Source organism: Rhopalosiphum padi, chromosome 1 (assembly GCF_020882245.1).
Source record: "Rhopalosiphum padi isolate XX-2018 chromosome 1, ASM2088224v1, whole genome shotgun sequence".
NCBI classification, from domain to species: Eukaryota; Metazoa; Arthropoda; class Insecta; order Hemiptera; family Aphididae; genus Rhopalosiphum; species Rhopalosiphum padi.
Window position 1 is genome coordinate 85075853 of NC_083597.1, and position 14482 is coordinate 85090334.

The window sequence follows — 14482 nt, forward strand, 5'->3', positions numbered from 1 at the left end:
GATTCCTGGTGAAGTGCCGAGAATGTATTGGTTTTACTGCGATTACATCCTCGACCGTTAAATTTTGAGCTGGATTGTTGTGTATATATTTATTTATTTTTAAATTTTCGGCAGACATAAATAGTTATCTATGGTGTTTTAATAAAGGCATATTATTATAAAAATGTTCTGCATCTGGTTCAGTACGCAATAAGAGTTCGCCGTATGCGTACACTTATACACGCATAGAGTGCCTACGTAATAATTCAAGATACTATTTCCATTTGGCTTTTTATTCACGCCGTACAAACGGTATATACGACCAATAGATTATGATATGTTTACGCGCTATGCATTTATTTTCAAACGTCCATTGTTTCTCACCTTGCGTCTATTTCGCAATCGACGTTTAAACATAATATTTAATAACGATGATGATGAATAATTCCAGTTGCATATCATGCCGAGCCACGGTCAGTCGGATGCATACCATCACATACCTCTAGGCATACATATCCACAGAAATTGTTGAAGAAAATAAACCGCACGTCGTTAACACAAGTGGATATTATTGTAATATCGAGTCGAATATGGAAACATAACAAATATTTTATTTCTTCAAATTTCGTAATAACCATCACAACTGGCTAATTCTTGATCGTGTAATCATGTAGGTACATCATCACTATAATAATAATATTATTCCCGCGCAAATAACAAACAATAATGTTGTATTTGTCAGTATTTTTTTTTCTGTATCAGGCACAATTTTTTTAACTAACCAATGAAACATACATACATTTAAAGAATTCATATAAGTAAAAAATTAGTATTATACAACGACGTACATTTTTTAATACGCATTTATACTCGTATAAACATTTTTAAAAACAAAATAGTTACTATAGTATAAAGTAGTAATACTGTTATAATAAAAGCAATTGAATTGAGTTTTATTTATCCCATAAAATATTATAATATAGGTAGTAGGTAATAGGTATATATATTACCTATATATACTGTTGTACGTTGAACGCCGCACCTTAACGTTTCGAAACGACATAAACTCGTATTGCTCATATTAAATAAATATTGTATGTATATTGTATATAATGCGCATTGTTGCGTGATAGATAATGGTAATAATATCAATCAAGTAAACATAATATTAACATTATTATGGATACTTATACATGATTGCAACGACCGTTTAAATGTTAATTTCGATTGGAAACGAACACATCTTTCGACGCATACAATGCATACAGTACGTAAAAAGTGCATAGGAATATTTTCAATTATTATTGATTTTATAATATAGGCAAGCGTATCGTAATTGTCGACGTCGATTAAAATGGGGCTGAGGAATCGTTTAGCATTAATACCGTTAAATCGAGACCATATTTTCAACTATTATATACTGCGTCGTCTGTTTGGCTGCAGAAGAAAGAAAATAAATACTCATTTGGTACATTTTTTTTCGTCGCTTTATTATTGTGTACAATATATATTATGAAAGTGATTTGTTCGACAACGATAAACGTATTATATTATGTACGAACCGGCACGATCGTCGACAGATATTGAATGTATTCGATATTTCGGTGTATGAATATAATACGATATGTTGGTGAACGCGGCATACGCACTATAATATAGTCTACAAGAATTCGACATTTTTGATTGATGACGTATTATATATTATAAATCGATTACATTCCCTTAATTATTCGTTAAGCACTCAAAAAACTCAAGAAACTTTCGTTTGAAAAACTTGTTTCGACCTCCTTCCCTAATCATAAAATTATTTTATCTTACCCGACACTGACCGTGGTTCATCTGTTACGAATTAGTAGGACAACAAATATTATCTATCAATTATTTAATTTGATCATTACCCCCTTCGTGTATATCATTTTTTAAAACATTGTCCTTATAACTATTCTCTCAACTACAAGCCCAAGTAAAATTTGACTTATTTTTGTTTCTTTCTTACATCCGTCTTTTATTTACCATGAATTCCACTCCTACAACATATAACCACCATACTCAGCAATTTCAACAGCTCCTCGAATAACTATTATTAAGTTAGTATTTTTTTCAATTATATTTTTTATCATTGTAATTTTTATATTTTGTTTCACTTTTTGCATTCCAACATCAGTATTAACTTCATATTTTTAATCAAAATTCGAAGATTTCAATACTTAAAAATCGAATTTTTAACGATAGTTAATTAGTATTTGAAGTTAAATTGATCAGTGTTGGATTAACATCTAGTGGGGGCCCAAAACCCCAATTCCACACTACTACATTAATCATCTAAATTTAAACACTGTACGTAAAGTAAGTATCATAACATTCATAACTTAGACAAATTTTCATAAAATATATTGTACTTCATAAATATTAAACTAAAAATGTATTAAGTGATCCAAATATATAAAAATATGTAGATTAAAAATAATAACGATAACAAATAATAGTTAGACTTTTTTTTTCAAAGATGTCTGAAACAATGTCATCAAATTATGTAAAAAAATATTGATACTTAACTATAAAATTAGTATTTTCTGCAAAAGAATCACCTTGTATATTATACAATATATATATACCTATTAAATTGTTACATATTTCTACATTAAATTACCTATGTATAATGTATGGCGCAATATGTTTACATGATAATTTAGAATACTTACGATATTTCTGACCATATTCGGCTAATCGAGTCCAATCGCATTTCGCATTAGTGAATTACTCACGAAGCTACGAGTCATTGGCGCCGGATATATACGTAAATGTTTACACGTAGACTCTGACTGGATGGTTTCTCAGTTATTGCAGTTTACTCCCAAACTTTAGTTTAACTCCACGCGTGGCACGTCTAGTATAGTGCCTAAACGACAACGATTTTCGTATTATTTTTTGTCACTTATTAGCATGTGGTTCAACGCCTTTGTTTCGAAACTATCTTTTGCCGCGTACGTCGTGATAATTCCAAGCCGTTAATAAATAAATAAATAAATAAATAAATAAATAATAAATAATGCATTATACAGCGCGGAATATATGTCCTGATGTATTATATGTATAATATGTGTCAACTATGAGTTCGATCGGTTTCTACGCTTAATCCGTTGGCTGAAGTGGTACAAATTTTTCGATGAATACTTGAATTCTATATATATAATAATAATACTATTAGATATTAATGTCCCTTAAGATCTCGCTAGAAAAAAAGTTCATTATGCGTAAAAAATATATGGCACGATTTGGAAACGGTTTAGAAAATGTTTGACTGGTGCGATCCAACAGTGTGTAATTATATTTATCGATGCAGCAGCAGGAAAGACGAAAGTAGGACGATATATTCATCATCGTATCTCGACGGATTCGTTATTATATTGATGTGTTTATAACTTCGGTGTTTGAAAAACCGGCAGTTATGTTAAATTTGCAATCAAAAATTGAAAGTTTCCCGTTTGCAATCGAGTTCATATCAATAACTAAGAAATGATTATTGTTTTTATTTTCATATTTTTTCCCCGTTGAAAATTTGACGGCATATTTATATTTGTTGTTTATCCACGAGTTCAAATAGATTATTGAAGTCTACAAAATTGGTTTTCCATTGTACGCCAGAACAATGTATCTGCCTGTACCAGCTACCTAGACGGTATAAGAAGTAAAAAAAAATATCGTCTATTTTATTGTGTGCCGAGAGAAAAGAAGATAAGAATATTGGTTGTGAAACTACAAATGCGACTACAATGGATGAAATTAATTATGAATTTATTATCTACGACGAAGCTTTATTTGTCATTGTCGGAGTATAAATGCAAATCTCTTAATATGTCGTACACCGGTCAGCTGTGGTAATCAAAATATGTATCGTTAACAATACAATTGTCAATACGTTTTCTCAGTAAACTATTATTGCGCTTAATCGGGTCATGCACTTGTACATAATATATTAAAATTTAAAATGTATTATATATCGGTCACCTTCAAACTTTGTCATATATATTTTTTAAGACAAGATTTCTTAAGTATAATATTCATAAAACATTGTTAATATTAATATTTTCGAAATCCCATACATACTTAATTCACATGCTGAATGTGCATAATTTATACTTATCCACGCTTGTAATAATTAATTAATTGATCAATGGCCAATATTTTAATTTTTTTTTTTTTTTATGAGGAAACCATAATATGAAATTAATTTTGCTGGATTGCATACTCTGTTAAAACATTGAAGCGGTTTGACCATAAGACGTACACCTATATAAATTTTGAATAATTTTCATACATATAAGATATAAATTATAGTTGTATTCAAAACACGGCGAAAGAATATTTTAAATGAATATAAATTAACCTTGCACTAGTTGTACTGATTTGTATACGTCTGATATAGTATAGTATTTATATTATATTATGACATATTAATGTATTATAGTACGTCGAAGTTATGAAAATTGGAAAAAAACTATTAATGATCTACAATGAATAATACAATTTATAAATTAACTATATTATTGTTGTGTAATTTATTTTACACAAATTAATCAATAAATAAAATAATTCGAGGTCAACTCGACAAGTTTCAAGGTAAATCTTAGATGATTATTATTTTTATGATAAATTATATATATATATGTATAGATAAATGTAGATAAATGTAGATATATTATTTATTATAGTCTAATTAGCTAATAACAAAAAATAATAATTTCAACCCATCATGTTATCAAAATTAGATTTTACGTATTATTTTGTTCGATACAATTATTAAAAAATTAATGTCTAATGTAATTAAATCAGATGTGTTCAAAGAAATATTGTTTACACAAAAAATGTCTCTCTCATTGAAGTCTCTATTTATATTAAAAGCATAACATTAAATAATAATATTTTTCCAAAGATTTATTATTTTACGATTAAATACTCCTTATATGTATACAGCCTTGTAATATACCCACTACCCAGATAGTCTTTTTTAATGTAAAAAATGGATAATTTTCCATTCTGTATTTTATAATAATATTATACAACATCTTAAAATGTTGATTTTGATTTTGGTCATTTTAAACTAATATTTTGATTTTTACATTACGATCCTTTTCCATCATATCAATGAAGAATATCAGTTTCAAAAAATATATTTTATAAAATGTATTTAATGAAAAAAACCTTCAACCATACATATGGTCGAAGAAAAAACGTTTATACATACTTATTTACGAAACATAGGTTAGGTTAAACAATATAACAATAAATAACACAGCTATAGATATCCGTATTCCGTATACATCAGCTGTTTCTTACTGTAATCAGAAAATAGTCATGTAAGACGTAGGTATAATATTATTTTTATTTTAAATCTGTTAAAAATCAATTAAACCCTATATAGGAGGTGGTTTATGTTTTAATCGTGACGTGACTGTTTATTTTTACGTATGCGTAACCAAAATATTCACCCAAACTTGCCAAATTATCGTTTTCGTGTTGTTTAAATCGGATTGTTAGCTAATATATAATATTTAAACGTATTCACACAAGCTTTTGTCTTGCATTGCGGTTCGCGGTCCATCCGCATATGTATGTGTGCAGTGTGCGTCAGGAAAATTATTATGACAACCATCTCGTCCTTCCACGGGGCCAGTCACGACTTTTCGGGCACCCGGCACTACTGGTTGCCAGACGGATGCAACAAAATCGCGTGTAATCACGACCTATCATAAGAAGATAGACCACCGCCACACGAATGAAAATCGCTTATTATATTATATAACTTATCATAACTTCGCTTCAGGGCGGTGTTGGTAGAGGGGAGAGTATACTGTACCGCAGTGTTATCTCATCTTCCTACTTTATAAATATTGTTGTGTAGGTATATCCGGAATATTATATAATATAAGCCAACAACTAGAACGTTTGGCGTAGACAAAAATCTTACAAAATTAGAATTGACCATTAACTGCAGTGCACGCAAGGTATATTAGTAGGTATTATAAAAATAAAATTGTGGATCTCGTAGCAGACGAGCGTAATCGTCAGCTCCACCCTAAATTTATAACGTAAATCAAATGTAGTATTAGGCCATTGGTGTTAACTTAACAACGCGTAATATATTATTGTTATTTTGTTTTAAAGTGTCCTTTGTATCAACACATTTTACTGTTCTAAATTCCTTCCACTAGCAAACTGACTTTTCTTGCGTATTAATGTTATATACAATGCTTAGATTATAAATAGGTAGTGGTGTAAAGTATCTCTTGTCTTCTTCTTAGTTCTTACGTCTTATAACTTTATTTTAGCGTATCGCATCAAATGTTTCTGAATTACAGTACATTAGGATACTCTGATAGGGTTTCTTGAGCCCATATTTCAGGCGGAGACTGAGCTTTTTCACTTACAGTTATATATAGACATATAGTAATTTAAATCATGTCATCCTTTGTTTTTATTTCATTAAATTATTTACGAAATACTCAGGTACACTTTCTGGATTTATAAATTGTATATCGTAGCATTGAAGAGCGCAGTTTATTAAAAATAAAGGTCGTTTGGGCGCAGTTATCCACATTTTCGTAATACTTATAGATATTTTTTTTGCTATTCAAACACATGCTACACATATTATATCTTTACTAATATCATATGTACCTACTAACTGTCTATATAAAGTCAGCATACACTGTCTGCGAAATCGTTATTCGACCTCTGAACTTAATTTTGTTTTACATTAATCATCTTCAACCAATATGTATGTATACATTATACACGCATACACACATATATATATATATATATAATATATATACACAATATATTTAGCTTGAAGTTTTTCGTACGCACATCGTCATTTCACCAATTCTAAACGACTCAATTACATAACATCATAATTCATAATTCATTGTACTGTAATGTGTGGTTACGAATTTACGATGGATTCACTGCTCGTCCGTTAATAATATTATACTATACTCCTATATAGCCCGTCCTCACCTCGTACAAAATGCGTTTTATCGTCATTTCGCCATTGTGTTATGTACAAAACACAACATAATAGTAATAATAATAATAATTTCTCATGTGCGTATGTATGTATATAAATCATCACGATTATTTGAATCCGCAGCGTATATTATATAGGTAATAGGTATACTCTGTACGACGACTATCTGACAGACGTCTGTTATATATACCTACAAGATACAAAACATTATACCTACGTATATGTAATCGGTCGTCCGTTAAACGCGCACGTTCTGATGACTAATTCCCCACGACGACGGTCGTCTTCGACATCCTCGCAATAAAAGATGATGACGTACGTTTGCGGAAAAACAAATGCGTCGTTAAACTTGCGGCACGCGCAAACATGCAAAGCCGCTATGATCCGCGAGAGATAAATTCATATCATGCGAATTTATTGTAGTTTTTACGCGATAACGTATTTATAGTGTGCTTGTGGCCGATTTGGTTTTATCCCATATTACTACATGTCTCCGCTGCGGTGACGTTCTGAAAACGGCTCATCGTAATGAGTGCCTATGTACACTCGTGTCGAGTGCGTATTAAAGCTCTGTTGTAGTAGTGTTATATATGTCGTGCACTCTTCGGATCACGTGCTTCAGACCCGTAAAAGTGTATACATTTTTTTTGCGCCCGTGGAGTAGAAAAATGAACACACACGGTAAAATTATCGCTCGGCGTACAACGATAACCGTTATACTATAATAATGACGTGCCTACAATTAATATTATAACGATCAGTATTCACTACGCAATACTATACCCGTAGGTAAAATGTTATATTTTATTACATTATTATCAACAGCGGCAGCGTCGTCATTGCGTTCCTGTGTATCGGTATTAAACGGACCAATTGGTCCGCGACCAATTGTTTTCTACGTAACACGTTTAAAAAATGGAATTTGAGATACCATTCAGTGTTACTAACGCAGTGTATCAGCAATTAACTCATTTTTAAATCCCAGTATCGTAACGTCGAAAATGGTGCGATCTCGTAAAGCAATATCAACAGTCTGTTAAATTTATATTTTTGTTATAGGTACACAAAGAACTTATTGTGTACAGTTTTTTTTATAGAAATGGGTGGAAAAAATCTAAATACGGGCCCATTTTGAGTTTTTGAACTCACGGTCGACTTTATAATCAACGGCAATAACAAAATAACTGTGGCTCGAATAAAACAAAACAAGACCTAATACTGATCAATGATCTGGGATTTTTTACGATATAGCAGTTGTTTGCAAGTTATAGATATAACTAGTACAACTTATTAATTACGTTACCTAGGCATATCATTCTGTTGAGTCAGTCTTTATCTTTCGCCGGAAACGTCTCACTGCCACTATGCTTTTTTTTCTTTATCTCGTTTGTTTAACCGTGATAAAAGTATTTTATTGATTTTCATATAATTGTTGACGGTAATTTATCAAATTACCCTCCGAAACAGTCAGATCCTCTTCCTATTCCCCAAACCTCCTCCCAATAACCCGTTCCTTACCATGTGTACTATAATTTACCTATATTACCTACAACTCTATAAATGTATAAAGCACAACAACGCGGCTCATCAAGAGGTCTACAAAATAATGGACATTTGCGATTTTTCATTTCGTCTTACAGCACTTTAGCAACACAATAATGATATATATCACGTTTATTTTGTTCAACGATGTCATTTTGTATGTCATCTCAGTCGCTTTTCCAGTATAATATATTAGTAGACATTGTGCGAAGTCAGCTGATGTGTTATTCTCGCCGACAGATACCTAGTCCCGTAATATGGCTACACATAATATGTTATCTCCTAGCGATTGTTTTACGGTTTTCATCGAAAGCCAGTTGCCAATATTATAATGCATCACTATTGCTGCTGCAACATAAAAAGAAACATAATATGAAATCCGAATCGTTATAGTATAATATAATAGTAGCGGTATATCTACCTATAATATATCTATGTATATAACATACTATAATATGGTGGAAAAAAACGTTTCACGACGTTAAACTGTGGCTAATAAATAATAATATTTTATAGCGAACAAAAACGTAATGGATAAAATATAGTACGATTAATAAAATGTTGAACCGTATCGAAATGTATTTATCATTATTTCGATTAGTCATCGCGACAGTGTCATCTAATCATATCTAATAGGACATATATACCGCGATTATTTTCAACAGGTGCAAAATATAATCCCAACTGGTGTTCCGCGGAACCTAAGGGTTCAGTCAGCCTGTTCCAAGGGTTCCGTGAGAAATTTGGGAAAATATAAATTAATTAATAATAATTTTGATTTGAACATAGAAAAGCTCCAAAAATTATATGGGGGTTCCACAAAACGTTCAAGCTCCTGCAAAGGTTCCGCGAGTAAAAGAAGTTGGGAAACACGGATCTACCGTATAGGTCGTGGAAACGTCCGTACCTTATTAGTACATAGTGGTCTCCTTTTTGGAAAAAACTTATAGTTCCCTATTCGGCTAATACGGTTGTCTTTAAATTATAATTATAACAATAATTGAACTTGAACGTTTTTATACTTAATTAATATGATTATGTCCATAAATTTGATTTTTAATTATCAAAATTATTTCATAACACTATGTGCAAAATGATTAATGTTAATTTTTTATGATTTAACTATATTTGTTTGACAAATTTATGTGTGAAAATATAATAAAATATAATAATTTGTTATAAAATGTTTTAACATGTTATATTACCTCAGTAAATTTTACTATTTAGTATATTTTTATAGTCTTCGAAAAAAAAAATATAATTTTAAAACCAATACATAACTTTACTACTTACGGAATCTAAATTATAATAAAATAAAAAAAAATTACAACTTTTCATTTTGATACTTTATTCAAACTATCATCGACTTCAAAATAGCATAATTATAAGCACTGCAATATATACATATATACATATATATACATAGATGCTAAACATTTATTTATCATACGATTTATTATTTTATTATATACAATGTATACATGTACTATGTACATATTATGTATACTATATTATATTATACATATAGTAATCATTCTTTAATTAATTAATTTTTAAACGTTGTGCGTCGTATTTTTTTTAAACGCGCAAACTTGTTTTTTACAAATCAAAATAAGTAACCATCTCATGTACTTTTGTGTTGAATAAATAAAACCATTAATTATCATGTCGAATACCGAATTGATTATTATTTATCTATAAAGTATTGAAGTATATTATACAATATACATAAATGAAAAATGTAATTACTATTTACTACAAAATATGACAAAATTAAACATCAATCACCACGATAAAAATATTTTTGGTTTTTACTACTTATATAAATATTTAATTATTTTAATAATTACGACATGATTAATAACTAACTCGTAAAATGGTATTTGAAAAACAATGCATTAATTTTTTTTTTAACAAACTGCAGTTAGCCGCTTATGACTTCTAATGTATTTAGTTAAACTTGCTTTATCGAATACAAAATATTATTGGCGAATATTATAAATTATTACATGCTAGTGTAAGGGATTTTAATTTTGTACAACGCTATAGTATATATAATGAATCTATGTATAATACATAATCCTAATCACGGTCCATGACTTATTGTATACTTGTGTATACTTTTTGTTTTGTACACGTTATACTATATAATAGAAAATTAAATAATGAATGGCTTGTTGTAGTGTCGTTACTCTAGCCATAACGTAATTATGAGTGAAGAGGGTAATAAACAATAATCAATTGATGAACGCAATTATTACAATGGCAATGAACTCTGTTACGTCGATATATATTAATTTGAAATTATTGGTATTAATTAATTATCTAATCAAAGAGCTTAGATAAATCTATGGTTTGGAAATTACATATACTTGCGGTACCTATATAAGGTCGTCAGTCTTTGGTTCGTGTTTATTGTAGTTTGGTAACATAAAAAATGTAAAATCCATATTATACCATAATACATTTCTCTTTCTATGTTATATATTATGTTAATATATTAAGTACCTATAATATATAAAATTATTTACAATACATCACACTCGATTTTACCTCAGTATAATCGTTAAATGTAATACATTTAACTATTTATTTTGTCTAAGTCTAATTAATTTTGAAAATTAAACGCGATGTCGAAAATAAGGCACAAGTGGACGCCTAAAGAAAATACAGATGGCCAATTTAACAATATTTACAAGTGAGTTTCTGATGATTTACGTTAGATTTTAATGTAATTTAGGTACCATAATATTCGTAAATATTCAAAGGCGATGTTTCGTTGTTACTCGAAACGGTGTGATTCGTGATGTATTTCTCTTTGGTTACATATTAATATTCGATTATTGCGAAATACACCATTTTGTAATTTATACAGTATTAGTATATTACGTTTTGGTGTTTAAATCATTATTTTTGACCGTCTATAGTATAAATATTGAAAGCCTTACGAAAGAGGAGACAGTCTACGATGACCCGAAAACGTATCTGTATTATAATCATAATTAATAATAATAACAGTAAATACCTGTGTATAATGTGTTGTCGACCCGTGGTGACCGAATACAGTATTGTCGGTATACGCGTGGTGGTTTTACTACCTATTATACGTCATAACTTTTAAATTATAATAATAATATTTCATACTTAATCGAACGGAATATTCGGATCTCATAGGTGGCTATTATTGTATTATATATTATATTATACGAACTATCGAGACATGGAATATACGTATAATACACCTGCCTACGTGTTGTACTCTTTCACACACACACACACACACACACACACACACACACACACACACACACACACACACACACACACACACACACACACACACACATACACATACACATAATTGTATCGTTTTTGTGAGTACAGTACACTAGTGCACAGATACCGTGTAATATATTATTATTATGTGTGTGCGTTTTGCGAAATCCGCCTCCGGGGACATCGGCATTGGTCGCGGATTCGTCGAATTTTGTCGTCCTTAAAATAATAATAATAATAATATTTAATTCATCGGGGTAATGGGTGTACGCACACACACTCACACACCGCAGGCCAAATGTCCGAATCGACACCGTGTTACAGAAGAATCTTTTGGTCGCCGCGCGCTGCTGACTTTCGCTTTTCTATATAATGCCTCGTGTGTGGTTGTTCCACATAAACGTCGAGTCGCGAAAACCTCGCCGCCGCGCCTTACGTACATGACGTGTATATAGTATAATCACAGACATAAAAATAATATTATATCCTTTACATGCCTGTGGTAGTAATAATAACAATAATAATAATAATAATAATAATAATAATAGTAATAGTAATAGCGTATAATAATTTTTTAGTTATGATCGATCACATTTCTGTCGGTGTTTTTACTATTATTATGTTTTTTTCGACAATTTACGAACCGTGTTATATTATGTTGTACCTATAAATACTATATATATTATATGATTGTACTATGATGTACGATTCGTGATTTTTCTTTTTTTCCTTCCTCCTCTATTGTTTGCACAGACGAGTATAACATAACATTATTATTATATACGTGATTTTGTTACTGCGGTTTTTCACATAGCGCTGATCGCGCGCTCACTCTCCGCGGGATTACCGTGAAACCGGAGAAATTTCCGCGGACGAACGTGTGTGTTGTGTGTGTTGCAGACGCCGTGCGCTCGCATACATTATACCTAAAACGGCACACCGTGTTCATCTCGTATTATTATATTATTTAACTATTATTTTTATTATTATTATTATATTATACACGTGTTTCGTACATATATTATTTACTTTTCCTCTCGTCCGTGTGGACCGTGTGCAGTCGTCGGTCTCGCGGACAGACGAATAGAGAAAAGGTGAAGGCGTATCGGTTTAATTTTTTATGTTATTTCAAAAGCGCGTTAAACGGTCCATATAAAATGTGTACTTTTCGTGTACGATAACATTATTATTATTAATTACGAAGATTCAGCCAATGAGACTATAACATTATTTTACTGCAGTATGATGCAATTTACTATATTATATTATTATATATTACACTATTTTACTCAACACAAAGCGCATTATACATATTGCTAGCTCACAGCGTTATGGTTTTGGTTTATATTTGCTATGTCTCTCTCGCAATATTATTCGAACTCGTGTCTTCGTCTTCGCGTATAATATTATTAAGTAAAAGTTTGGCGCGACGTTACATATATATCATACATAATATTATTATAAATGCATACATATTTAGAACGTTTTTAGTTTTTACAATGTTAAAATTGTGGCCTTATCTCGTTATATAATAGATATAATACCCATATCTGGTGCCTATCCCAGTTTAGCCTACATATCTGTATTAAACTTAAATATACAGTTCTAAATTTTACATTTTATGTAATAATTTAGTAATACGTTTTCTATAACGTTTTTGTTTTTTATTTTAATTTCAACTAATATAGATTCCCATTTTTACTACTCGTTCGTTGGTGAGTTATTGCAATTTATTTTTTATATCCATAAAGTTAGTGTAATTTATTTCGACGAATATAGATATACTCAAACTTGATTTGATCGCACTTAACCGATATTTTTTTAATATCTATTAAAGAATATAGACTTGATTTTTTTTTTCATTTAATTTTTGAGCTAAGTTAATGATTTAATCTAATTTTCTATCTATAGAGTATAGATTATAATCTCAATAAGATAATCTCGTTTATCAATTTGTTTAAAACCTAATATAATTATATAGTTCTTCGTTATATAGGTAATCAATTTGATTTTTTTTAAGGGATGGATATTACATTTTCCCTTCGTTATTTTTTATAGTAATCATTATCCTTTTCTCGTCGTGTGATGGCAAATTAAGTCATCATCTATTTTATCTGCCACCCAGAAAGAGTCTATCCAATTAAAATAATGCGTTTTATTATAGTTTATAAGGCTCTGCTGCTACATTATCTTTAAAAACAAAAAATTAAAAGATCACGTACATTACCTCAGTATCAGTGCATCACCACATACGAATTTCATAAGAATTGGTGTGTGTCTATTTAGACTTTATTAATTCAACCATTTAAATATTACAATTTAATAAGAATACAGTGCCTATAATAAATAAAATGTTAATGGTGAAAATTTGGTCGAAAAATAATATTATCTTTAATAATAATAACATCATGAAAAAATAGTTATTATTTAGATTTAAATAAGAATTATTCTCAAAACAAAATATTAATATAATTTACAATTTATTTTTTTTTAGTTGACGATGCGGAGAAATAAATCAGTTATGGATCATTTTGGGAATCATAAACGTATTCATGAAAAGTTTTGATTCTTGTCTTGCTGTCACTAATCATTATTTTAGAAGCTCGACTTCAATATTCCATCAATTAAGTTGAATCTAATGAAGGTAAGATAATA

The 14482-nt window shown here is 30.0% G+C and overlaps 1 protein-coding gene across 2 annotated transcripts in view; it reads left to right on the forward strand.

Annotated features, from left to right (window-relative positions):
- LOC132931531 (rho GTPase-activating protein conundrum) overlaps window positions 1-14482 on the forward strand; it is a 63252-nt gene that overhangs the window by 19179 nt on the left and 29591 nt on the right. The window contains exons 1-2 of one of the 2 annotated variants that reach the window (XM_060997434.1): window positions 10974-11249; window positions 14322-14471. In XM_060997434.1, coding sequence (XP_060853417.1) covers window positions 14466-14471 — 6 coding nt within the window. In that variant the 5' untranslated portion in view covers window positions 10974-11249; window positions 14322-14465. Of the gene's footprint in view, window positions 1-10973; window positions 11250-14321; window positions 14472-14482 lie in introns of those variants that run through there. The other variant, XM_060997433.1, reaches the window with a different exon arrangement.